Source organism: Phyllostomus hastatus, unplaced genomic scaffold (assembly GCF_019186645.2).
Source record: "Phyllostomus hastatus isolate PE091 unplaced genomic scaffold, TTU_PhHast_1.1 phas_scaffold_1066, whole genome shotgun sequence".
Lineage (NCBI taxonomy): Eukaryota > Metazoa > Chordata > Mammalia > Chiroptera > Phyllostomidae > Phyllostomus > Phyllostomus hastatus.
The window spans coordinates 9957124-9982534 of NW_025334004.1; the positions used below are offsets into that span (position 1 = coordinate 9957124).

The window sequence follows — 25411 nt, forward strand, 5'->3', positions numbered from 1 at the left end:
CGGAATCAACTAAAGGTTGGAGATAATCTTCCAAAGAAAGTGCAAATGAAGCACTTGCTGCAGAGGAGCAAAGAGAAGTTAACCAGGTACATGGCAACCAAGAAAGGGAGGCAGAACTGTACTCCCAAGAGTCCAGGTGGCAAGAGGCAGGGTGGAATTTTCATCAGGCGACAGGAGTCCATACCTGCTGCAGAGCAGAGCACAGAAGCCAAGGGAGAGAGTGGAGAGAGACGAGAGCAGAAAGGCAGCAGGAGCCCTTGGGAAGAACTCTGCAAACAGGTTAAGGAGTTTGGACTTTACAAAGGGTTTTTAGTAAGGGGGTGAGGTACTCAGATTTATAATTGAGAAAAACCTCTGGCTAGCCAGTAAAGAATGATTCCTTTTCAAAGGAAGGGCTGTGGAGCAGGAACCAGGAGCAGCATGTAGGGGTTGACTGGACGCTGAAGCGGCAACCTGGAACCCACCCACGGATGGCCTCCTGAGGCGGGGGCTCCTGACTCACTTGTCATCATGTCTTCCTCTTCCAGCTGGTTGATCCCGAAGAGGTGCAGCCCACTTGCAGGGATGTTGTTCTTCAGGGACTCAGTCAGCAGTTTATCGAGGGTTTCTGTGTTGTAGGGCACAATTTTAAAGGCCTGAACACAAAAGTGAAGATAGTCAGATTTTAAAACCAACCTGTCTCCCACCCAGCAGATCAACCATGGGCAGGAATTCCATGCCCAGAACACCCAGGTTTCCTTTCAAATCCTCACCTGACACATGAACTCCACAGGGTTCGCGGCACTGGACAATAAATTCCCAATTTCTTCCATGTCGGTGTAATAGCTTACAGTGGCTTCGCACACCACTAAATCCCCGGAATATATTTTGAGAAAGACATTCCCAGAGGAAAGGTCTGGAAGAACAAGTGTCCAGGGAAAAGTGTTTATGGACTAATCTTAATGGTGAAGAAATTCATTGAGGGCTGGAAGAAAGATCTTGAAGGTGAGCTGGCGATGGGGAAGCGAGGGAAAGGGCAGAAATAGAAGATGAGCAGACTAAGCAGCATGTGGCAGAGCTCTGAGTCAGAGGAATTGTTCTCATTGGGTCTGAAATTTGATTTTTGAATATTTTTCATGTTTTGTGACTAGGGCTGCCATAAACAAGGAGAAGAGTTGAATTTAAAGCACTTTCTACAGAGGCCAGTGGTTGCCAGAAGGTGGACCCTGGCAGGCGCAACCCCGCACTCCCACCACATCAGGCCAGTAGAACTGATTCACTACTCTGCTGTTATTACGTTGCACTCTCTCTGCATGCTCTCTTCTATACCACAGGAAGGGGTTTTGAGGGGAAAAGAAAAAATTAAAAATATACCAACCACAAAGATTCGATTCACAAAAGAGGAAATGCAACAAGTAGAGAACATGGAAAAATATTCAACCTCACTAGTAATCAAAGAAATGCAAATTAAAACAATGGGTTACTTTTAAAAACATCAAATGAGCAAAAATATTTAAAATGCTAACACCTAGTGTTGGCCTTGTGTTGGCAATGGAATAGCAAACAAACTTGACAGTAGCAGTATTTCAGAGAGCAATTAAGCACCATTTTCCAGGATCCTTAAAAATACCTATTGTTTCAGGAATTCCATCTTGAAGAAATAATCCTAAATACAAAAGGGGGAAAAAAACCCCTGCTAGCATAAGGATGCTCAATATATCATGATTTAAAATAATAAGAAATCAGAAATTACATAAATATGCAACAATGAGGAAATGAAAAATTAAAAGATAAGACTTCTTTTCAACTGAATATCATGCAGCTTTAAAAATTATAGTTATAAGATACAAGTCCAACACAAGGAACTGGTTTTATGAACTGTGGTACATCTATACAATGGATCACCTTGCAACCAGTAAGCATCATTTTGTAAAAGAATATTTATTCATGTGAGAAAACACTCAGAGGTATTTTCTAGGCAATGAAAGTGGGCTATGAGACAGGATGAAGCCATGTACACAGATGTGGAAAAATACAGAAACCAGTGATTTCCCATGGGTTGGGCATATGGGTAACTTTCTATTTACTTTCATTTATGGGTATTCTATTCTTTAAATTTTCTGTACTGAACATACATTACTTTCGTAATGTAATGTATGTAAACAGAAAAAAATGTGTTATAAAAAATGAAAAGAAAAAATGTGTTATAAAATGCAAAGTTACAAATCCCACATAACACCATGGGGGTAAAGGTGTGGAGAGAGAATAAATATAAGATTACATGAAGAGAAACAGACTATCAAGTCATAGATACTAGAGAAAAAACTATGTTTCCAAGAATTGTGAGCAAAGGCCCAAAAGACTGAATGGTAGTCTGATGACTTTTTTCTTGGCTTTCCTCTAATATCCAGAATTTTTTAATATATGAATTTTATAATAATATAGCCATTTTCTCCCATCATGCATAGATGCTTCTATCATTCCTTTCCAAATCCAAATCGCGGCTGTCACTTTGCTCATTGCTGCGTCAAGGCAGGACACGTAGAAGAAAGCAGGAGGGGCCTCCACCCTAGCAGGATGCGGACTTCCTGGAGGGGCCTGGGGCTACTCACTGGGTGCCTTCACGGACACGGTGTACTCATTCTCCAGCCTGGCTTCCACCCTTACTGAGGGAGAATCCTCCGGGAAAAACTCTGCTTCCGTCGTCACTCTCTCGTCCAGCTTACATCTTGCAATGACGTAGACCGTGGTCTCCACCTGGAAAGGACACCAGTCATCATCCCCGCCCCCTGCTGCGGCTCCTGCCAGGGGGCTGAGTCAGAGAGGCTCCGGCTCCCTCGGCCCCAGCCTTATTAAGGGAAGCTGTTCTAGAGTGGGGCTGGGTGGGGGTGGGGAGGGGGCGCTGTAGTCCAGGGCCGGGCAGCCACTGTTTGCTGCAGGTCCTGATGACACCAGTTACAAAAACCAGGAGTAAATATATATAAACCATTACGATAATTTGATGGAGTAATCTTATATACGTTGAACCTAATAGTAATACTTTTTAAAACTAGGTCTTATATTTTACCAGTCTTATTATTTCATTTGTATAGCATTCCTTTTTTATTGTATTTGATAAAAGCATCAGTCCATCAGCCCCCCCCCACCCCTGCCCCCGGACCCACTGAAGCAGAATCTGCATTTCACGGAGACCCCGGCTGACCCGTACCCCTTACAGCGTGAGAGACACCAGCCTAGAGCAGCTCTCTTGTTCTGTAGCTGAATGCTGTTCTCAGAAGGACAAAAATAACTTTCTGGAGGGTTAATTTTCCAAAGGCACTGAGCAACCTGCATAGCTCTTTTGCCTTGCTTTAAGATCTCTTGCCAAGCTGGCCAAATGGAATTCTCTTGTTTTACTGTGCTGGGGAATGGTCCTCCAAGGCAATGCACTGGTAAAGATATAGGCCTCCTCAAAAAAACATGAAAAGATGTTTCTGGCCAAAGCTAATCCCCATATGTTCACCCTAAGATTCTGCTATAAAGTCCTCATACTGCCCTTCATGACAATGGCTGTAATTTCACAGCAGATGAGGGAGGGGCACGATCCTGGCTCCTGGGGGCCTCTGAGGCTGAATATGAATGTGTTTGTGGTTAACCTGACTCTTGCTGCAAGCCCAGCCCTGTCCCACCTGCTCCTTCTCGCAGGGAGCACGGGGAGCCGACAGAACGAGTGTGTCTCTTCAATGGACAGTCAGGATCCAATCCCAGCCCCACTGCCCCAGGACCCAGAGACCTCGGGTAGACAACACAGAGTATCCCAGGTGAGTGGAAGCCAGAATGGGAGAAGGAATGAAAGCCTGGAGGATCAGGGAGGCATGGGAAAGGCATTGTTTTTTAGTTCCAGCCCTCCCTGCCACCCCGACAGGCACCCACCAGCCCCATCATCCCACCAGGATGAGAGGCAGGAGGGAGTATGGAGCGGACTGGGAGATGCATGCTCCGTCTAAGGGCTGCCTGGCCCAGCCAGCATCTCAGGCTTAGCCTGCATCTCAGGCTTGGCATTACCAGATTCTGATTCAAAGAAAGTTGGAAACACAGATTCTCAGGCCTAACTTTTATAACACTGAGCGGTCCAAAACAAACGTGTCTGGGTTCAATCCAGCCCAAAGCAGCAGTGTGTTGGCCTCATGTAGGGAGTCCTTGCCTTGACTTCAGGCAGCACAAGAAACCACTCTATAGGTCAGAGAAATTAGTTGTTCCCATTGCCACAGCCCTTCTACCCTCTTGTCTCAAGGGGCCCGGAGTGGCAAACTTAGCAAAGGGCTGTGTCTGCAGGAAAGCATTTTGCTTCTCTAAACTAATATCACACGTTCATCATGTTATTTGTGAGAAACCATGGGAGGATTTAAATGACAGTGGCCCTCCCCACAGGCAAGTCGCCTGTTAACTTAAGTCTCACTACAATATGAATATCACCATAAAATGATATTCATATTATGCTTAGGCATCAATCTTATTCCTTTAGCAAGCAATGTTTGCCAGCAAGTTGAAGCCGTCAAGCTCCATAGCACTCCTTTAGGCCATGCCAGTGGCCAGTGGACAGAAAAGCAAGCTCTCAAAACACCTCGAGTTTCCTTCCCCCGAGCACTACGCAGGAACAGAGCTGGGCCTCTGACTCCACGGGTGGCACGAGTGAATAGTGAAGCTCATGTCTGCTGGTCTCCCACATGTTCTAAGTGTTGGATCCATGAACTAAAGGTCTTACATTGATAGCACATACATTCCTGGGCTTGTCTCTCTTTGATGAAAAGAAGTGAGGTGTGCCCGAGACCCAGATACTGGGATTCCCAGGGCAGCTACTGTACAGGAGAAACCCCACAAGAAGTCTGGGATTACACCGAGGTGCCATGGGAGAACCCGGCTCCCTCTACTCTGACAAATGCATCTGCTGAGAAGCCTGAAAGCCCTTGCTCTGGCATCGGTCCACCACCCCAGAAGTGCCTACCCCACAGCGAATGCGGTCTGGCTGCACCACCATCAGGTTCCCAGGTGAAGTCTCCAGTGGCAGGCTCTGCTGCTTCGAGTAGGGCAGGACCTTCTCGTCCTCAGTCTCAGTGTCGGTGACCGAGTCACAGCCAGAATCTATGAAGCAGAGAATGCCGTTGAATGGGACAGAAGGAAAGAGAACTGATGGGTATGTTCCATACCATGAAAACCCCAAATATTACCAAATAGGAAATGGCTCTGAATGTTAAACAAATACAAACTGACGGGAGTGACTCAGGAAATCATGAAAGAGGACCTAATGGGGAAAAGCCAACCACCATGTAGGCCACAGGGTAGGGTGACAGTAAGAGGGTGATGTGGAGGAAAGTCTGAGGCAGGCTGCTGTCTGAGGCTGGCACATCTAGTCTCAGCCAATAGGCTTCTGGCAGCCTCACCTCTGCACTTCTTGCAGGGCTGGCCTTGGCAGTTGTGAAGAAAAGAGGTGCCTTCTTCTTGGGCAGGGCCAAGAACGAGCGGTCCACTTACAGGTCATCTTTTGAACATCAAGTAAAACCTGTGCTGTCCTGGAAGCCATGATTCCTCAGGGTCATGGTTAGGCCAATGTACCCCCTCCAGAGCAACAGTGAAAAGCAATCATTGTCAGCAAATCCGAGATCAGTGTAACCGAGTTCCAGATCAGTACCACAGCCAACACCTCTATTGTAGAAAGACCAGAGCATGCACAGCTTCAGAACAGGTGAGCAGGGTGTGTAGATGTGTGGGCCGTGGCACCATGAGGTGATGCTGAGATGGTGTAAGTGAAACCTGCCAGAACTGTAAGGCAGGGGCTCTTCGCCAGGATCCATCCACTGCTAGGCTACCTGTGTGCAAGATTCTGTGTGTGCATGTGTGTTTGTGTTTGCCTAGACTTCTCCGGAGGTAGTTCAAAGATTTAATCAGATCCTCAAAGAGAGACAAATGGTCAAGAATGGTTAAGAGGAGAGGGGAGGTTCATTGTCCCTTTCCTGGGCTTGCTCTTCTGCATTCCTGAACCACTTAGAGAGCCAGCCAAGTGTATTAGGCACTGAGAGGATATGAGGATGAGTCAGATATCACTCCTTCCTTCATAGACCCTGCAATCTTAAAGGGTGGCTGGGTGAGAGGTCAGGGTTGGCTTGGCTGATTCTTACAGGGCAGCCTCCCAGGGAAGGAGCTGACTTCCTATGGAGCTCATGGTGATCAGTCCTGGTAGAAGGCTAGAACAGCTGGTGGATCAGTTCACTGAAATGTCCCCACAGAAAGCTGTAACCACAGGCTTACACCCTAGACCCCAGTTCATGCCAGCAGAGAGGCTGTGCTCCCATAGTCTTGAAGGCTGAGGTGGTGGGGAGCAGAGCTAGGGACAAGGTCCTAGGCAAGGATGCCTAAGACCTGCTTAGGCTGGGGGAGGGGCTGAGGCTTCCCATTCCTGTCCTAGGAAAAAAGCTGTGCTGACAGATGTCTACTCACGACCCCAGAGCATGATGGGCACTGAGACACGCAGTCCTGCTGCTCCTCCCTCTCTGTGTTTACTCCCAAGATGCATTATTCCAGAAGGCCAGGCTGAGTGAGTCTGGTCTCTGATCTTATTTGTGCAAAAAGAATCCAGGCAGAATTCAGGGCTAAGAGATGGGGCAAAGGACCCTGGGATTTCCAAGGTGGGTAATACTGTTTTTTTGCTAGGCATCAGAGCCATTGTTTTCCTACATCTCTCCTTTCCTTTCCATTCCCACTGGCTCCCCTCACTCAGTGCTAATGGCCCCTGCAAAGGCTAAATGCAGACCTCTCCCACCTCCCTGCTCTCTAAGCCAAGTCAACTGAAGGCTGCCATTCTCTCTGCTGGATCTGCCCTTTCCCACACCCTTCTCTCCTTGATCAGTTACTTTTAAAACGTTTAGGGCCCATCCCCAGGGACTGAGCCACACATGCTGCCCAAGCAACCCCCACTCGTCATGGAGCCTGTGAATGAAAGAGCCAAAAGATCAGGGATAATGAATATCTTTCTTCATAATAATTACATACTATCACATCAAGCTTCAATTTTTTATTATTAGATGCCTGAACATCCCATTTTTCCTTTCTGAGGTTCTTCCCGAATGGGAAAATAACCCCACTGATTTAAAACATTCAATCAGTTACTTTAAAACTGCAAAAAAGCTGCCCCAAATTATTTATTTGTCCAGAATTATTAACTCGCTCTCTTGCCGACTACCTACTCTAATTTATTATACAGGCATCCTCTCCTTGGGATAGACCCACGGGACAATCTGCCATTGCTTCAAAAAAGAAAAACCTCCTAATTTCTTCCAAATTGCTGACCCATTCATCTGCTGGCCGCAGAGTGAAAGCTCTAGTAAATATAATTAATAAAAGGATAGAGAAAACATAAATAAGCCAAATGAGAAAAAGATGAAAATGACAGATATGATGAATTTCTAGAAACACACTGAGGTGAACCCTCTGTGCTAAGATTTTGAAAATTTCAATATAATTTTTATAGATAAATATACATTACCAATATTATCTCAAAATACATAGAAAACCTAACTAAATCAACAATTATGAAAAAAACTTCCTCAATTTTCAAATAAAGCTACACACCCTTCCTTGCATTTTTTTAAAATTGTCATTGCAAACATGTTCTTCTTTATGATATTCAATTTTCCTATATAAGGAAATTCTATTTATGTAGGTATTATGTCTCCAACTAAAGTTTAAAAAACAATCCAGGTAGTCCTACATTATATTGAAGCCATAAAAACTTAAACAGAGCAGTTAAATACAATGAACAGCCCACAAACCAAGCTTCATTCTCATAAAAGCAATAGTGTGTGATGAAGAAAGCACTAAAAACCAGCACAGGATAAAGAAAATGTTTGGTGAGAAGGACAACTCAGCCGATGGTGCTGCGGAAACTTGAGCTACTTGGGTTGGGAGTGGATGGGATGGAACGGGCGGAGGGACTAGTTAGAGCCTTCCTAAATCTCATGAACTCCAAAGTTAAATTGAGATGAATTATAGATTAACATAAAAATAAAATTTAAAAATTTTAAATTTTAAATAAAATAAATTTTAAAAATTGAAAAGATGAAAATGTAGATGAAACATTTATCATTGGTTTGGGAAAATATTTGTTAATCTTAAACAAATGAAGAAATACAACCCAAACAAGAAATAGAGTTGATGGCATGAATTTAAAATTTCAGTAAATAAAAACTTAAAAACTAAATCGTAATGCTTATAGAAGCATTAGGCATAACCACCAAAAGGTGGGAACAACCCAGATGTCCACCAACTGATGAAATGTATTATTCAGCCATAAAAAGGAAGAAAATATTGAAACATGCTACGACAGGGGTGAATACTGTACACACGGTGCGGAGTGAAAGAAGCCAGCCACAGAAAAACACACGTCATATGACCCCGAACACATGAAACGTCTGGAACAGGCCAGTCTACAGGGACGGAAAGCAGGTTAGCAGCTGCTGAGGGCTGGGGGACTTGGGGGCAGGCGGGGGTTGGGGGGGGGCGGCAAGGCCAGGGAGGGAAAGCTGAAGAACATGGAGTTTCTTCTGAGGTGATGAAAATATTCTAGACTTAACTGTGGCAATAGTTGCACAAGCCTGTGACTGTACAAAAAAAAATCATTGAACTGTATACTTTAAATGGGTAAATTGTATGTTATATAAATTATACCTCAGTACAGCTGTTACCCAAAAAATGCTACGGCAAATCAGAAACTGGGTAACATCTGAGACAAATATGCCAACGGGCTGATCTCCTTTATATTAAGGAGTTGGGGAAATCTCTGTAGAAACACCTAAAGCCCAATAAGGAGATAATCCACAAAGGAAGAAATATAATTACCTCCCATCAAAGAAAATGTACACATATCATTCATTATCACCAACCACCATGGAATTACAAGTAAATAAAAATAACATACTCCTGGCTGGCGTAGCTCAGTGGATTGAGCATGGGCTGGGAACCAAAGTGTCGCAGGTTCGATTCCCAGCCAGGGTACATTCCTGGGTTGCAGGCCATAACCCCCAGCAACCGCACATTGATGTTTCTCTCTCGCGCGCTCTCTCTCTCTCTCTCTCTCTCCCTCCCTCCCTTCCCTCTCTAAAAATAAATAAATAAAATCTTAAAAAAAACCCATACTGTTATTTTACCTTTTCAAATAGGAAATGTTTGAAGCTGAGGGAGGACAGATACCCTTATTTGCTGTTGAGGAAAGCAGAAACTCGCATGACCTTTCTGGAAAGCCACGTGTCTATATACTGAGAAAGAGAAAGCCTTTAAAATGTTCATACCTTTGGCCACATAATTCAACTTCTAAAAATCTCTCTTAAGGACAAAAATAAATGTTCAAAATGTAGACAAAGGTAATGAACCAAGATATCTGCTAAATCATTCTTTGCATCAGTGAAAATCAGAAAATAACCTAACTGATGAAAAAAAATTAAAAATATTATTTTCAAAGAGTTTTAGGTAAAAGCTTATGACATTAATGTGAAACAAAAAATTAGGATATAAAATCACACACGTTAGAGCATAGGATCTCAATGATATAAAGAAAACTTGCATTTTAAGAGGCCAGAAGAAAATGTGCAGTTGGATGGTGCATGGCCCTTCCCTCCCTCCCTCCCTCTCTTCTTCCTCCCTTCCAACCTTTCATGTGTTTTCATATTTTCCCCAGTGAGAAAGCACTTTGATAATGAGGGTGGGGTGAGGAGAAAGAGAGTAACTGAATGTTGGCTAATTATTTCACCAGCTTGGCATAAATGAGATCGATCCTAATAGTGCAGCCCTTGACAGATACTCCCCAGAGCTCTGATGGTCTGTGTAAACACTGCCTTGTAGCAGGTCTGTTCTTTCAGTGCCCTTAGGTGGCCACCAGCAGCTAATGCACTTCAGAAAGCCAGGCAGAATGCCACTCACTCTGCGGGGTGGTTCTGGTGGTGCTGATTGACAACACCATCACTTCCGCTCCTCCCAGCCGCATCGGCCTCTTCGACAGCACACCGCAGACTGGGCTGGGGTCCAACCACTTCAGCAGATTCAGTTTCCTCCGAAGGAAATGCCAGCCCAGACATAAGCGAAACTCATCTGACAGAGTGAGGTGGCCCCAGACTCTCTTACTTAAACATGTACGCCCCTCTTCACCCCCTCGCCACCTTGAAGATAACACCACCTTTGCTGTCCTGAGACTCAAAAAGTAACTGTTTGAGTGAAGGCACTCTGAAAACCCCAAGGATTCTCCCCAATATCAGGTATTATTAAGACACCAATAGTATACTCACTGCTTTAAAATTTAACAATATACCCTTGGCCTTAATGAGGTCTAGAAACACTGTGAAGAAATTATAGAAAAAGACTTTCTTTGTGCATTTGGCTCCCCAGAATGTCATCTGTAAAGGACCCCTAGAATTCAGAGGCAGAAAAAGTTTGTCTCTTCAGAGAAGTTGGCTGCTTTCTTTCGACAATAAGAATACATTAACATGGTGTGTTTCGCCTTTTGCCCCTGCTGCCAGGCAGCTCAGTGACAATTTGGTTCTTAACTGCTATTACACTCTCATCCGGGTCCTTGGTCTTGCTTATTTCTCTTTTTTTTTAATATTATGTTTAATATTGGAGCCTGGTGCAAATACTTTGGGGATCTAGGCAGGATGTGAATCATTATTTCTCAAACTGGCCAAAGGTCCTCAGAAATAGTCCATATGAGAATCTGTGCTTGGGTTTTTCATTAGATAATAAGACCATTAAAGTGGGGTGCAAGGGCAAAGATAGTTCAGACTGTCTGGGTGACCACGTCACAACTGGGTCCTGCCCCAGGACTGTGGTGCCTGTGTGTGCGTGCGATCATTTTGCAGCTAAGGCCACGCTGTGCTCGATGTCAGGGACCAATGAGGAAAGAAGAGGGGGCAGGGTGATATCTGGATGAGGCATGTGTGACAAGTGAATTCAAGGTCTCCCCGCACACTACTTCATACAGGGAACTGTGGGGGGAGAGCCAAGTCCCCAAACACGACCCCTGCGCCCGACCGAAGGTGTGAGCACTACAGCCCGTGCCACGTTCCGATGCCGCGTGGATAAGCCAGCATCGTCTAGGACATGGATGTGGTCAGTTTGCCTTTTATTTTATGCCTGTATCTGTATCTTGCTTGTTTTGCTTTCAGAGTTGGGAAGGAACAATAAGCATAAGAAGTTGAATATGTGTATACATAGTAAACAACGTCATAAGAATCTGTCAACAACTGAAGGATATTTTGTTTTCCTTTACAAAGAAGTCTACATTATTTGGATCTCAAAAAAACTATGAATTTTAAATAAAATGAGTATATGTATGCACTTGGATTCACAGCCAGACACATGAAGCCAGCATACTAGGTAAGGGGACTGGCGACAAACTCCTTATATTACTAATAATGATAGCAATAAAAGTTACCATTTATTGAATATTGTGATGACTGCTTAATAGTCTTAATCTCATTTAATCCTCACAACATCCCTGTGATATAGAAATCAACATCCTATTCCCATTTCATAGAAAGAAACACTGTGCCTGAAGGATCAAAGTAACCTGGTCAAGGTCATGTACCAAGTAACAAGGGAAAGAGCAGGAACTTGCCCCACGTGTCTGTGACCAGCCTCCTTGGTGGATGCGGTCCAGGGCAGGAAGCAGAGTCACTTGCTATTCCTGGTCTGCTGGGGTTGTGACTGCAGTTCATGAGATGCGTGGGTTTTCACTAACCAACGCCTGGTGCTGCTGCCTTGTTCTGAGCAAAGCCACCTTGGTTAGGGATACTGGGACCCACCACCAGGGCCAATGAGCATATCCCAACAATGGGGTTTAAGTCAAGAGACACGGAATGCCAACTGGTCCAGCTAGGGTCTCACATGCTGGAGGGGTCTCTGACCCAAGGCCGCACTTTCTTACTTTCCAATCACCTTGTCAGACTACAGTGCTTCCTGTCTCTGTCCCACAGGCTGCACTAGGGTGTTCTGACAGCCTGTGGGAGGCGTAAGGTAAGGAGAACAAGAGAATGGCATGTGCTGATTTTGGACAGCTTTTTTCAGAGTACACAAGCTAACTTCTCTTTTAAGGGTATGCTAAGCTTTGGGGAAAGTATAAACAAGGAATGTTCTTAAAAACAACCACATTTGCCATTTGCTGAGCAATGCAAAATCCTTAACATATATGATTCCATGTTATCACAACTGAGAGACTAGTAATTCTGCCCATTTCACAGATGAGAAAACTATGGCACTAAAATTTAGGTAAGTTACCTAAGTCATACGGTACACGCTGTACGGAAATTTCACCTCCAAATCCACGCTCTCATGAACTCTGACAGTATTTCCCACACTGTGGGCCATGCACCCTCGTGGTACAGGAAGTGATTCGAAAGTGTACAGCAAACATTCAGTGACACTGAGCCACACTGTGAAAAAGCAGTTCCCTTTCGTTTCTTTTGATCCCACTTATATCAAGAAAAAAGACTCCACTTGAGGAGGGTGCTTTTAACACCTCTTTAACGACCGACCGTACCTCCCTTCGCACCACAGAGAGAACACGGCCAGCAAGCCCACAGGCTTCTGTAGGCTTGAGTATCTAATGAAAATTACAATAATACACTGTTTAGTTTCCATTGTTTTATTTTTATAGTTACCTTCTTTCTATATCAAGAGATGCTGGTGTTTCATTTATAGTGCCAGTTTCCTTTTAAAATAAATTTATTTAAATAAAAAACACAAGTTGACTTAATGGAAATATTATAAATAGTATAACGGAAAAATTATAGAAATAGTGGTGCTCATTGTACAACATTGTGAATATAATTAATGTCACTGACTAGTATACTTAAAATTGTTTACAATGGCAAGTATTATATTTGGCCATAATTTTTAAAAATTGATAATGTAATAGACTCCCCCCAAATCCACTGAGCTATATACTTTAAATGGGTAAATTTCATGGCATATAAATTATATGTCAATAAAGCTGTTTTAAAATGTAAGCCAAAACTATGTTGATAATTTTCATATGACTGAAGTTTGAGAAAACCTGAACCATGCTATACTGCTGTGTTTTGGTGAGCTAAATTTATTAGTGATTTTTAAAAATAGGGTAAAGTGAAGGTGGAAAGGGGGAAAAAAGCCTGTATCATAAACATGTCGATTTATTTTCTCTGAACTTCAAATGCCAAGGAAAAAGGAAGTAAACAGAGAAGAAAATTAAGGAGGTAAATTTCAACAGAGAATTAAGAATTTTTCACCAATTTAGCCCCAAATGGAATGAAACGGAAATGGTCATTGGGATCAGACAGCAAAACATGGTGTCTCTTGGCTGGAATGAAGTAGGAAGGGGTCACTATTTTGTGTCCAGAATTTCTAGGGTGGCCGATAAGAGAGAGTGAAGAAGAGCTGAGATTCCCTGGGAGAATGCAGAAATGCACTGACAGGCAACCTAGGCAGTGAGGCCCACAGAAGAAAGGGGCCGTGTGCCCTCCCCATTCGCATCCCGGGTCCAGGACCTACATTGAACATTTAACAGCTGGGACAGGAATATAGAAAGTTTTGAGGTCTGAGAAACTTCCACAGGCTGATCCACTCAGGATAAAATTTCTCCTCTACTGATTCCCACCTTTATCTAGGCCACAAGGATGAAATCATAAAACACTTTCTCAAAGCCCAACATATAATGTGCTGAAATGAGCTTTCTCATCGCCTAGCAAGTGTCTGTTGAACGACATGCATCCCACAGGGGATCCCAAGAGTGTGCCCACTTTAGTCTTGGCCTTATGGAGGTTACAAATGAACTGGAAAGATGAGGCCCCACTTTAAAGGACTGAGAGCTATAGCCCCGGCCAGAGTGGCTCAGTGGTTGGAGCATCGCCCCATAACCAAAAGGTTGTGGGTTCGATTCCTGGTCCCAGCACAGATCCCTAGTCTAGGTGTGTGCGAAGGCAACCAGCTGATGCTTCTCTTGCATCAATGTTTCTCTCTCTCCCTTCAAAAAAACAAATGAAAATGTCCTCAGGTGAGTATAAGAAAAGTAAAATAAAATAAAATTTAAAAACTAAGAACTATGTGATACCTTCCCCACAAGCACTAACCTGTGTGATGAGACCATAAATGCCACTATTTATGGAGTGAGTTATGTTTTAAGTATTTAGAAAGTGCCGGCATAGAGGTTTTGAGAAATTGAGAAAGACTTCCTCAAGGATAAAGAAGACAAGTTAACTTACTTTAATTAAGTTAAACTGCATTTGGGTACTGAGGTTAGTTACCCTTTTGTGAAAAAGGTATCTTTTTCATTTAAGTTAATAAAATAGTCCATAATTTTTTTTTATTTTTCCATCGCCATTTATCCCCCCATACCCTCTTCCACCTCCACCCAATCCCCTCCCCTCTATGCATTTCTTTATTCCCTCAACAAATATTTGTTGCCTATCAATAAATAACAAACTGCCTAGCTGCCCCCCCAAAGAAATGTTAGGGTAAGAAAATTCCTGGTCTCACTAATTTGGGGGGACCACACAAGAGAGAAATAGCTTCTTTCCAACTTCCAGAAACAAATAAGGACAGAAACAAGTTTAAAACAAGACCTGATGGGAAATCAGCAGAGATTTATAAAACGTAGTTTATGGCCACCAGAAAATCAAAGAAGGAAGGCCATCCCACAGCAGCGACAAGCAAGACCTGGACAGGCACAGAGAACACCGACATGGGGTCAGGAAGGCTGGGCCGGCAGAGGTACAGGCATGATTAAGGGCACAGGGGCATTTGGGCAAATGATCTGCTTGGGCTACTGGCAGCCAAGTGGGGGGCACCTTCTACATTGGGGGGCGGGTCAGAGGGGCAGGAGAGTCTCAGTATCAGAAGAACCCTGAATACCATTCAAGGAGTTTGGACTTTTTATTGAAGACCTGTCAGCAAAGAGGATTCATGAGAACAGGAAAGTCTATAAAATATAAATTAAAAGGTATTTTTATTTTTTAAAGGTTGAAGAATTTTCTTTGCTTGTTTTTGAAATAATTCCAGACATACAAATAGAATACCTCAGCTCTTTTATAAATCTGAGTCAGAATTGAGAAGGGGAGCAGCTGACCACCTGTCACAACCTGAGCGAGCAGTGTCTCTGAATATCTAGAACAACATAAACTAGCGGCTAACAAAGTGTTACCAAGCCAACATCCTGCTCTCTCTGCTTTCATGAGTAAACAAGAAGCTATAATTAACCCGATGTCCGAAACTGTACCACGAGCATGGTCCACAAAATGCTTAGAAAAATGGTTCTTAAGTAGATTAAATATTTCTCCTACCACATATCTTGTTTACACCAGCTAGTAGTGAAGAAAATCAGTGTCATGTCCATTGCTGTGTGCTTGGACGCACACAGGGAGACCTCAGACCTGACCTTGTCCCCAGATTCCAAAAGTGCAGATCCAGTGGAGGAGCTTTTGCTCCACTGCACAAGCACGTAGGACCGAGCAGGGAGCGGACAGGCTTGCAATGGTGGGACTCAGATCTTGAGTTTCAATACCCCCCACCTCCTGCCAGCTTCCTGGCAAACATCAAGACTGCTTTTTCATTTTAGTCATCACCCATAGGTCTTTTTTCTTCCTTGTTCACTTGCCTTGGTTAATGGGTGTCGCATTTCCCGTCCATTTAAAAAGTTCCCGTCCTCTCATTTAAAAAGTTCCCGACACAGTGACAAGTGTACCCGACCTACAAGCTACCAGCTGCCCCCAAAGCCACAGACAGTTATCAGTCAGGATGATGTCAACAGAGTCAGTAGAATGCCGGACTCTTACCCACCACATTCCCACAGGTGTCAAAGCCAAGGGAGGAAGGGGGTGGCGATTATTTAGTGACATTAGTGGTGAGTTCATTAAAGTGACATCAGTCATTGTCCTTGTCACTTTTATCATCATTAACATCCTCATGATGCCAAAAAGGTAAGGAAGAGAGTCCTATGGACAGATCCCCTTCGGGCTTTAGATAAACTTATGGTGGCCACTCTGCCTTCATAGAGTGGCCAACAAGAAGGAAGGAAGAGAAAGGAGGAGGAAAACTGAATCCACTCCTCCCACAAGGCCACGCTGACTTCCTTTCCCACTCCCGGCTGGCTCACCTCTCACATCCAACCTGCTTTGCCATCCAGATGTTCCATGCCAGCTGCAGATTCCTGAGGCTGCCCCGCTGCACTACACATCAGTGGGTTTGCAGTGCTGGGTAGAGGATTCTGGATCAAGCATCTACCCCAGTCTTTTCCCGCTTACATACACAAGGAGCTATTTTTCCTTTATTTACCAGGTAATTCCCTTGACCTTCCTTGAGACACTTAAAGTTCAGGAAAAGGGAGCAAGGCGGGAGGAAAGCAGACCTCAGGCCACTGAGATCTTTATCCAGCACCCATCTGGTTGCTACAAATGAACTAGTCAAAGTGTTAGTTTTGTTTTGTTTTTTTTTTTAAAGCAAAGGATGTCTGTTCTCCCCTTCCCCTCCCCAACTCACCCTACTTGCTCTTCAGCTTGAATAAAAATAGTCCCACAGCTGAGGCTGCCATGACAACCAGTATGAGATGGTTGTCCACCAGTGATAAAATCTGTCTGCAGCCCCATTACCCTCCCAGCTGGGGCTGCAGCCCTCCAACCCTCTCCTGAGAACTGGAGCCATCTTCATTCAAGACGCCAAGGGCCAAGGGGAGTTCTCGCACTGCCCAGTATCTCAAAACTTTTTAATTTGTTCTCATTTGTTCCTTCCAGTGTCCCCAGGCACATGCGACAGACGTGACTATCTCCCTTTTACAGGGAAAACTGGGAGCTTGGGATGTGAGCCGATGAGCCATAAGTCATCACCTGCTGGTTTAATGATAGAGCCACATTTAGAATTCAAAGTTCCTATCCTCTGACCGGTTCCCAGACAGAAAGAGGAGCTGATCTCAGGAAACATGACCCCAGCGGAGAAATAATTCTCCTGTGTAACTTCCTGGCCGCAAACGGAAGTTCCTTTCAACCAATCTCTGGGATCAATCTGGGAAGGAGTGTGCAAAACCTGCTGCCCCATCATGGGAATGGGTTGCACAGAAACCCACCTCTCTCCCGGGCCCCGCACCTCTGGGACTGCCCTAACCAAGCAAGCTTCACGGGCCAAGACTGTCAAGATCCTTCAGAAGCACTGTCCATACCTGCATTCCACTGGGGAGGAAGTGCTCCACTAGGACTCTCGGGGCTGGAGGCCCGCAGGCCCCTGTTTCATCGATCAGGAAACCCCAGTGTTGCTAATAAAGCTGTAGATACCACAGCTCCGGTGAAGGCTTCCTCTTTCTTCATCTCTTTCCGACACTTATAAATGTGCTTCCTCTCTCTATGTAAATTTCGTTCAAATGGCGTGGCACAGGCTTGTAATGAGGCCATTAATAACAAGTCTTTAAACAGCCTCTTCTTGGTTTCCTGGTTCAGGAATCAATTCTAATCTAAACAGACACTGGTGTCTGGGTTTACTGGTGTCAGGACAGACAAATGGGCTTTGTTTAGGGAAGGCCACGAGAATGCGATTCATTTTCACCCAACCAAGGACTGAGAGGTCAAAGGCAACTCTTCATAATAGAACCGACCTTAGGAAATTGCGAAGAAAACTCCCTTCTTTTTGTTTCTACCACTCAGCCCTGAAAATTGCAGGAAAGGCTGGGGGGGGGTGGTTCTTGCCTGCCCTCCCCCCTTCCCGCCTTGTGCTGACCGTTAGCATGAAATTATGAAACTATGAAATTGGACTGGTCAGTTTCACTTTCCATTTTTATTGTAGGAAAGGTAACTTTCTCTCACTCTTCACCCTGAAAGCTGTGTCTGACTTCACAGTGTGGTCAAGTTGGGGTTGGGGGTATGATCCTCCCGGGTGATGGGCTTAAAGAAATACAAAACAATAAGATGGCACTCCAAATTTTGCTTAAACAATTTTGGACCAAAATAAAATCTCTTTTAACTCTGGGCTGCTGATTACCCCCATAATTAAAAACTGAGTTATCAATACTAAAGGCAAGGCTCTAAAGATATTGTAAAATATTTCCTAGCAACAGAAATGCAGCTATGGAGGGGTTCTGGAAGAGTGCAGCCAGCAAAGTCACAGAAGGCATGGACTCAAGCCCCACATCTACCGTTTAGTGGTGATCACGAATTCTAAGCTTCAGTTCTCTCTCCTTCAAAATGAGAAGACTGCCCCGGCCAGTGTGGCTCAGTTCGTTGGTGCATCATCCCATAAACCGAAAGGTCACGGGTGGGAGTCCCAATCAGGGCACATGCCTGGGCTGGGCATGCAGGAGGCAGCCTATTGGTGTTTTTCCCTCACATCAGTGTTTTCCTACCTCCCTTCTCCTCTCTCTAAAAATCAGTGAGCATGTCCTTGGGTGAGGATAAAAACATTTTTTTAAATAAATAAAATGAGAACATTTATTCCTGCCTAGCCTGCTGCAAGCTTGTTGGGAGTAAATGTTAAACACACAAAGGTCCTTTGAAAACTGAAAAGTATTAGAAAAAGTTAAGTGTTAGTTATTGTTGTTATTATTCATTTGCCAAACGGTCAGTTCCTACGAAATTATTTTCTCCATGTAGAAAGGGGCAGGCACATACCCCTGCATCTGGCCATCCAGAGCCAGACAATACAGTGTGGCCCAGGGATGTTCCAGGTAGCCAAGGAGACAGGAAAGAGCCGAAATCCAGGCACCTCCATGTAGGAGCAGCGAGCCATGATTCCCCACAACATAATAGGTGTTCTGTACCTAACAGATGACCCAGCGAGACTGTTCTCGCTATGGTAGCCAGTGAGGGAACCAAGGGCTGTGGGCTCAGTGCTTCTGTTGCCGTGGAAGCCTGCACTCCCTGCGCACAGCCACATTATCTCAGAACAGGCAGCACAGCACGTGGCAGCGTAGCAGAGCAGTAAGCCCCTCTGCCTGTGTGCAACCCCAGCTCGGCCACTTTCTATCTGCCACTTACTAATGTCTCAGTTTCCTCGTGTGCAAATGGAGATACTAATACCACCTACCTCACGCAATAGCTGTAAGTATAAAATGAGTTGATTCTTATAAAATGCTTAAAAGAGTACCAGGCAGAGAGGAAGCGCTGAAGAGTCATTAGCAATTAGTGTTATTTATCTGTTGACCAAACTGTTCTTCCACCAGACAGTGATTTCCCTGAGGGCAGATTCCCTAACATTCATCTTTGGATCCCCAGAGCCTAGAACACGGTGCGAAGTCAATAAATGCTTCTTGCATGGATAGATGAGTGATGGATGAGATAAGACCAACCACCTAACTGACTAACAGGAGAAAGCACAGCACAAGAGAGGGCCACAGCAGGGCTTTGTGCCTGGAGGATTGTAGGGTGGAATCTGGAGAGAAACAGGAAAGTGACTTCCCAATTCACACCAGCAGGCTGAACTCGGCTGCCCTGAAAATTCGTCATGGTACGCTGTGTTCGTCCAGGCCTCTGAGAAGCAAACGAATGCTAAAACGGGGTGAAACATGCAAGGATTTTACTAGGAAAAATGCAGAAAATGGGGAGGGAGGCTGGGAGATCCATGACATGGTCTGGGCCCAGATGAAGGAGGGGGGAAGGAAGGGTGGATGGAAGGGTCCTAGACCACTGAGCTGTCTATGGAAAGTTCTGCAAGTCTGTCAGGGAATCCTTGAGCTGAAGCTGACCCTTGGGAGACCAGTGCCTCCCAGGAGCCGGCCTGCTCCAGTGTCCCTGCTGTGCCCACTCATGGGATGGGAGCACCCCGTGAGAAGCGTGGCCTTGGTCCAATCTGTGATGGTTTCAGAGCACAGCCCTGGGGGCCTGGGTAGGTTCCACTTCCAGCGGCTAGAGTTCTGCCAGGGGCATTCTCACCATGGCCGCATACAGGGTAATCCTTAACAGCAAGGGATTCGGGGTACAGACAATGTAGGTTGGATCTTGGCTCTTACTAGCTGGTCATCCTAGGCAAGTTACTCAACTTCTCAGGGCCTCGTTTTCCTTTTTTTGTGAAATGGAAATTATAATTCCAACCTCTCAGAATTGTTGTTGTCCAACATTCTCTAATACAATATAAGGGCTCTATAAAAGGCAGTTGCCAAGTCCCTGACCATTATGATTAATAACAAAATACTTCTATTAGCAACCAGGACATGGGAGCCACTCCCACTGCTGTATCATGTGTTTGAGTTTTGTAAGTCTACCCCCAGGACATGGATCATAAAGCTGGAACCACGGTTTGGCAGTATCACAATTCAAACAACCAAACCAGTTTGTCTACAAATACAAGGTCACAGGGGCTTTCCTAGTTGCCTGTTTCCTGGAGGGGAGGCCAAGGTGGGTTGTACTGTGTCAGAATCCATCTATAGCCACAGACCCCTCTCCTTTCTTCTGTTTGCAGTGGTGTGTCTGCAGGATCCTCAGCCTGTCCCCTGGCCGCGCTCTGCTTCCCAGGAAAGTATGGTCAGGAAACCCTCCCCCAGGAAGAGGCTCACCACTGGGCTCTTTGCTACACGGCATGTTTTCTGAGCACCTGCTTTGGAATTCTGCTTGCTTTTTGTCTCTGTGGCCTTCATTTCTTTTTAAACCTTGGCCAATGTTCTGGTAGTGTCCATTGCCTAGCTATTGCAGCCTTCTGACAAGTATATCTGCCTGGAGTCACAGACTTGTCCACTTGTTAGTCTGGCTGTGACCTGAGGAAATTACAGCTTTCGTGGCCTCAGGTCAGCTGGCTCAGACCTCTCCCAGCCTTGCTGACCCTTGTGCCTTGGCAGCAGTAACAACTAAGAACCTGCAAGGAAAGGAAAGGAGGCCCCAGACAAACCAAAAACCACACTGTCACCTCTTCCTCTAGCACCTCAGAGGCCATTTCTGTAGGCCCCATTTCCCAGAAAGCCACCAAAAATACACATTAGGATTTCTGGTGGGGTTCTTTTGTTGTTGCTTTTGAAGAAATGACCTTCAGTTTTTCTAACTGAAAAGAGTAAAAATTAAACTGAAAAATATTGATTTTGCTTAATAATTAACAGCTTAAGAAAGCTGATCAAACTAATACTTCTAGAATGATATTCTCCACTTTACAGGGACTTTTCCAGGGAATTTTAAGTTTCCACGTTGGCACCAGAATCTAACCCTTGAGCTGCTTCTTTTCAGCCTGAGTTTGGAAAGCAGAAGGCAGAAAATACAGGAACTGGTCGAGTCCTCCCAGCCACGCTGAACTGGGCTTTCCCATCTGAGGGGCAAGAACGTCACTCTCTGAAGTGGAAGTAAATCCACAAAGCAGAACAGGCCAGCCGCTTGCTTATCGTCCTTCACCATGAACAGTGAGGCCGTATCTGAACAGTGGCTTGTTTTTCTCCATCCATCCTCCCAGCCAGAGCTGGCGAAGCGCTGGGCCAACCTGACACCAGGCATGTGCAGTGTCTGAGACAGAATCCCTGTCACCAGAGACAAGCACTGGTTGGGTCACCTGCCCCATTTATACACAAAAAACATTTTACAAGTGATCAGCCTCTCGACACCACCTTTGCCTCTTACTTGCATTCATTCTCCTCAATAATTTCAAAAAAAAAAAATCAGTCAGATGTTGTATCCTTCAAAATCCAAATTCTTACAAAAAATGATACCCTGAGATGAAACTAGGCCTTGATTGTCACACTCCTACCTGCGCAGGTCAACGGTCCCTTAGCCACTTGAGGCCAGGTGAGTCACTTCTCTGTTCCCAGTTGTCCTCCTCTGTGTTAACAGAGTGGACAATACAATTTGATTTCACAGGCCCTGTCCAGCCCTGCCACTCTGTGAGTGACACCCCACCACACGCAGAAATGCAGTCCTTTGACCTTCTGTGAACGTTTCTCCCGGACAAACCCAGTCTGGCTGTGCATAGCATGAGATACTCAGCTCGAGAGCAAACTTTCTGGTCCAGATCCACAGCATCAGGACAAAACATCATCTTCGCTGTTATTTTACATTAATTACATGAACCCCTTGAAACCTGATCAACACTGGGGTCGGAACCAAGAAAAATCTGTTCCAGTGATTTGCATCTTCTCAGAGGGGAGGTGGGAATGTTTGCAAATGTCCTGCCAGCGTGATGAATTAGAGTGGACAAATTGTATAGCTTTCAAAGTTTAATCAATATTCTAATATGATTTTGTATTTTTAATTTTTTTAAACTATGATTTTTTTATAATATGAGCCATGGATGGGGACATTTTGAAAAGAGAGCATGAGTTCAGACAGGTGGGAAACTCTTCCCTGTCATCCTTGCAACCTTGCGTCTACCTGTCTGCCACTCCCCTCGGCATCTGTGCCCCTCCCACTAACACGCACAGCCTGCAGGACCCTGCTCTGTTGCACTCTTCCTTCCCATGATAGCGCAGTCCCTTTGTTGTGTGTTTCAAATCCAGCAGTCACAACATGGTTGACTTCCCCTTTGGTCAGGGTTCAGCAACCCTCCAAACGTGGGAGTGCCGGGCACAGACCCCCGTGTGGGAAGAAGAGAGCGCTTCACTGGTATGAAGTGGGCAGTGAGCACCTGGGAGGCTCTCAGGCTCAGAAACCTCCCCCACCTCCACATTCTACTAATAAAAGCTTCAGCAGAGTTATCACACGGGGGATAATGCAAATGTCCTGGGGAAAGGTTCAGCTTCATGGTCACTTACACCTTAGAAGAAATTATTTTTGAATGTTAGGTCATCAGGGCTTGAAAGACACTTAAGAACCATTTAGAGCAAAATTCCACTCAATGCAGGATTTTTAAAATCATAGTCAACCTCTATTTGAACACTCCTTTCTTCAAAGGGTCTGTGCCACTGATGGGCGTTTGGAATTTTCTGTGAAAACTCATCTTTATCTTCAGCACAATCCTATAGAATCTGTTCAAATGATTCTTCCACAAGCAAAGGAAGTTCTAACTTAATGTTAAGGACACTCATCTCTCATAACAGAAAGTATAGCAATTGGGTAGGTTTTGGGGTTGCCTAATATGAGTTCAATGATGTCATCTAGGCCCCAGGTTCTTTCCATTTCTCTATTCCAGATTCTCAACCTGTGTGCTGCAAGAATTTTTAAAACATGCAGTGCCTGACTATATTATAGTCAGGGAGACTGACCTCTTTTCCCTTAGATTGTCAAATAACAAAGTGACAATAGCCAACACAATAGCCATACAGTGTGAATGCCCTGTCTTGGACCACAAATACATAGGTCATACAATAGAGTTTCATCTTACTGGTCATATCACATAATAAGGTTGTGTCTGATTGGTTAATTCATGGTCTCAGAAATCCTTATGCACAGTATAGACCCCTGATGTTTTTAAAAGTCACTTTGGAGCAACAAGGATAGGTAATTACTATTATTATTTTTTTGGTAAATCAATAAAAATTATACCTATTTTTTGTTAGATCAGCAAAAAATAGAGGTTTCAGTGTGTTGCAGAATTTGAGTAATTGGTTTATGGGTGCCAGGTGATGAACAGGTAGAAACTTGCTGCTCTATCCCATCCTCTTCAGCATGAGTTTCATTCTCAGATTCGTACTAGCAATCTGCAGGTTCATGTTAGACACAAAACAAGGACTAGAGGAAAACGTGAAGACTATCCCCCAAGCATGAAATATAAACTCTTTCCTTCACTCTGACTGTTCCAACTTCTGTCCCATGCACAATAACTATCACCAGGGGGTCATGCAATCATTGACTCCGCCAATCATCCAGGCTGGAAAGAATGTTGGTACTTCCACCACAGTATCTGGCAGTGCTGCCTTCCAGGAAGCTCTGCCTCGAACACAGTTCTCCCTTACCCCACAACTCTCCCTTACCCCACAGTTCTCCCTTACCCCACAACTCTCCCTTAGCCCTTTCCGCAGAACAGCTCATACAACATGTTTCCCAGCATCCTGGTGGTCTTTCTGTGGGCATATACTAGGTGGTCAGTTTTCTACTAAAAAGGTGGCACTCAAAAGGAAACACCATACTTGGTAGAATGCAGTGAAATTACAATATCCTTAGACTAGGGATTTATATTTTTATTAATGTAGCTTAATATTGTAATGCTTTCAGTGCTGACATCATCCAGTTGGCTCCTTATGAATCAAGTAGTCATCCATAACCTGCAGTTCCTTTTCACAAGTTAACGCCACAGGGGATTTCTGTCATGCTGTTCTAGTTGAATGGCCTTTATGAACTTAGAAGCAGAACTTGGGATCATCCCAATTGAACTAGATCAAGATAATTCTAAATAATGCTTCTGCCACTCAGTGTAATAGCTACCCAGCCACCTACAGATGTAATCCACTTATAAATCTGTGTTAGTTTGCCAAAACTAAGTAACACAGACTCGATGGCCTAAACACCAGAAATCTATTTTATCATAGTTCTGGAGGCTAGAAGTCCAAGATCAACATGTTGGCAGGTTTGGTTTCTTCTGAGGCCTCTTTCCTTGGCTTGCAGATGGCTGGCTGCCTTCTCGCTGTGTCTTCAAATGGTCTTTCCTCTGTGCACACACAGGTCTAGGTCCTAATCTCTTCTAATAAGGACACCAGTCATATTGGATTAGGGCTTGTCCTAATGACCTCACTTTAACCTTAGTTCCCTTAAAAGACCTTATCTCCAAATACAGTCTTATTTTGAGGTACTAGGGATTAAGATTTCAACATAATTCAGCCCAAACAAATTTGAAATCTGACTTTTGTATTTGCCTCAAAGTCACAGAAAAACTGGACAGGAAATCTGAGGCCAGAGTCCCTTGCACTCTACTAAGCAATCCTTCATGGACAACCATTAAAGGACAGCGATTAATCCAATTACCTCTTGTGTTAGGCTGAGATTAGCGTCTCTGGAAGGGGGATTTTGACTGAGTTTAGAAGAGTGTTGAAGAGAAAGATCATCCTGGGAACTGGGGTATTTCTAGCTAAGCAAAATGAGGGTTCTGTCAGGGTGTTTCCACAGTCAGGGTGGTTGACTTTGGACGTGATGGATAAGCAGTGAATCGTAATGGAAAAGGTTGAAGGAAAAAGCGCTAGAAGGTTACCAAATTCAGTTACCTCTCAATTTCACTTAGGACATGGGCAGTGGCAACTGAAATCGAGACACTGATAAATACTATGAGTGTTCATAGCATTGACTGACTATGCCCATCTCCATTACTCTGGTCTGCAATTAGCCGGGTAGGAATAGATGACTTGGCATTTTGCCAAGTCACCATACATATACTTGAAGACTTATGTTTCTATAGACATGATGATGGAAAGCAATTGGTACGCTGTCTTAATCTCATCCTCTTTAGAAAGGAAGGGCAGATAAAGTCCTTCCCAGATAAGGTCAAGTTAAAGGAGTTCATTATCACCAAACCCTTATATGACATGTTAAAGGAACTTATCTAAGAAACAGAAGATGATTGAAAA

At 44.4% G+C, this 25411-nt stretch overlaps 1 protein-coding gene across 2 annotated transcripts in view; it reads right to left on the reverse strand.

The window, feature by feature from the left end:
• The window catches only part of PIK3AP1 (phosphoinositide-3-kinase adaptor protein 1), a 150080-nt gene that overhangs the window by 40727 nt on the left and 83942 nt on the right, over nucleotides 1–25411 (reverse strand). For both annotated transcript variants that reach the window (XM_045854501.1, XM_045854502.1), the window contains 4 exons: nucleotides 4964–5100; nucleotides 2592–2736; nucleotides 753–895; nucleotides 503–635 (listed from right to left, as the gene is read on the reverse strand). In XM_045854501.1, coding sequence (XP_045710457.1) covers nucleotides 503–635; nucleotides 753–895; nucleotides 2592–2736; nucleotides 4964–5100 — 558 coding nt within the window. The remainder of the gene's footprint in view (nucleotides 1–502; nucleotides 636–752; nucleotides 896–2591; nucleotides 2737–4963; nucleotides 5101–25411) is intronic.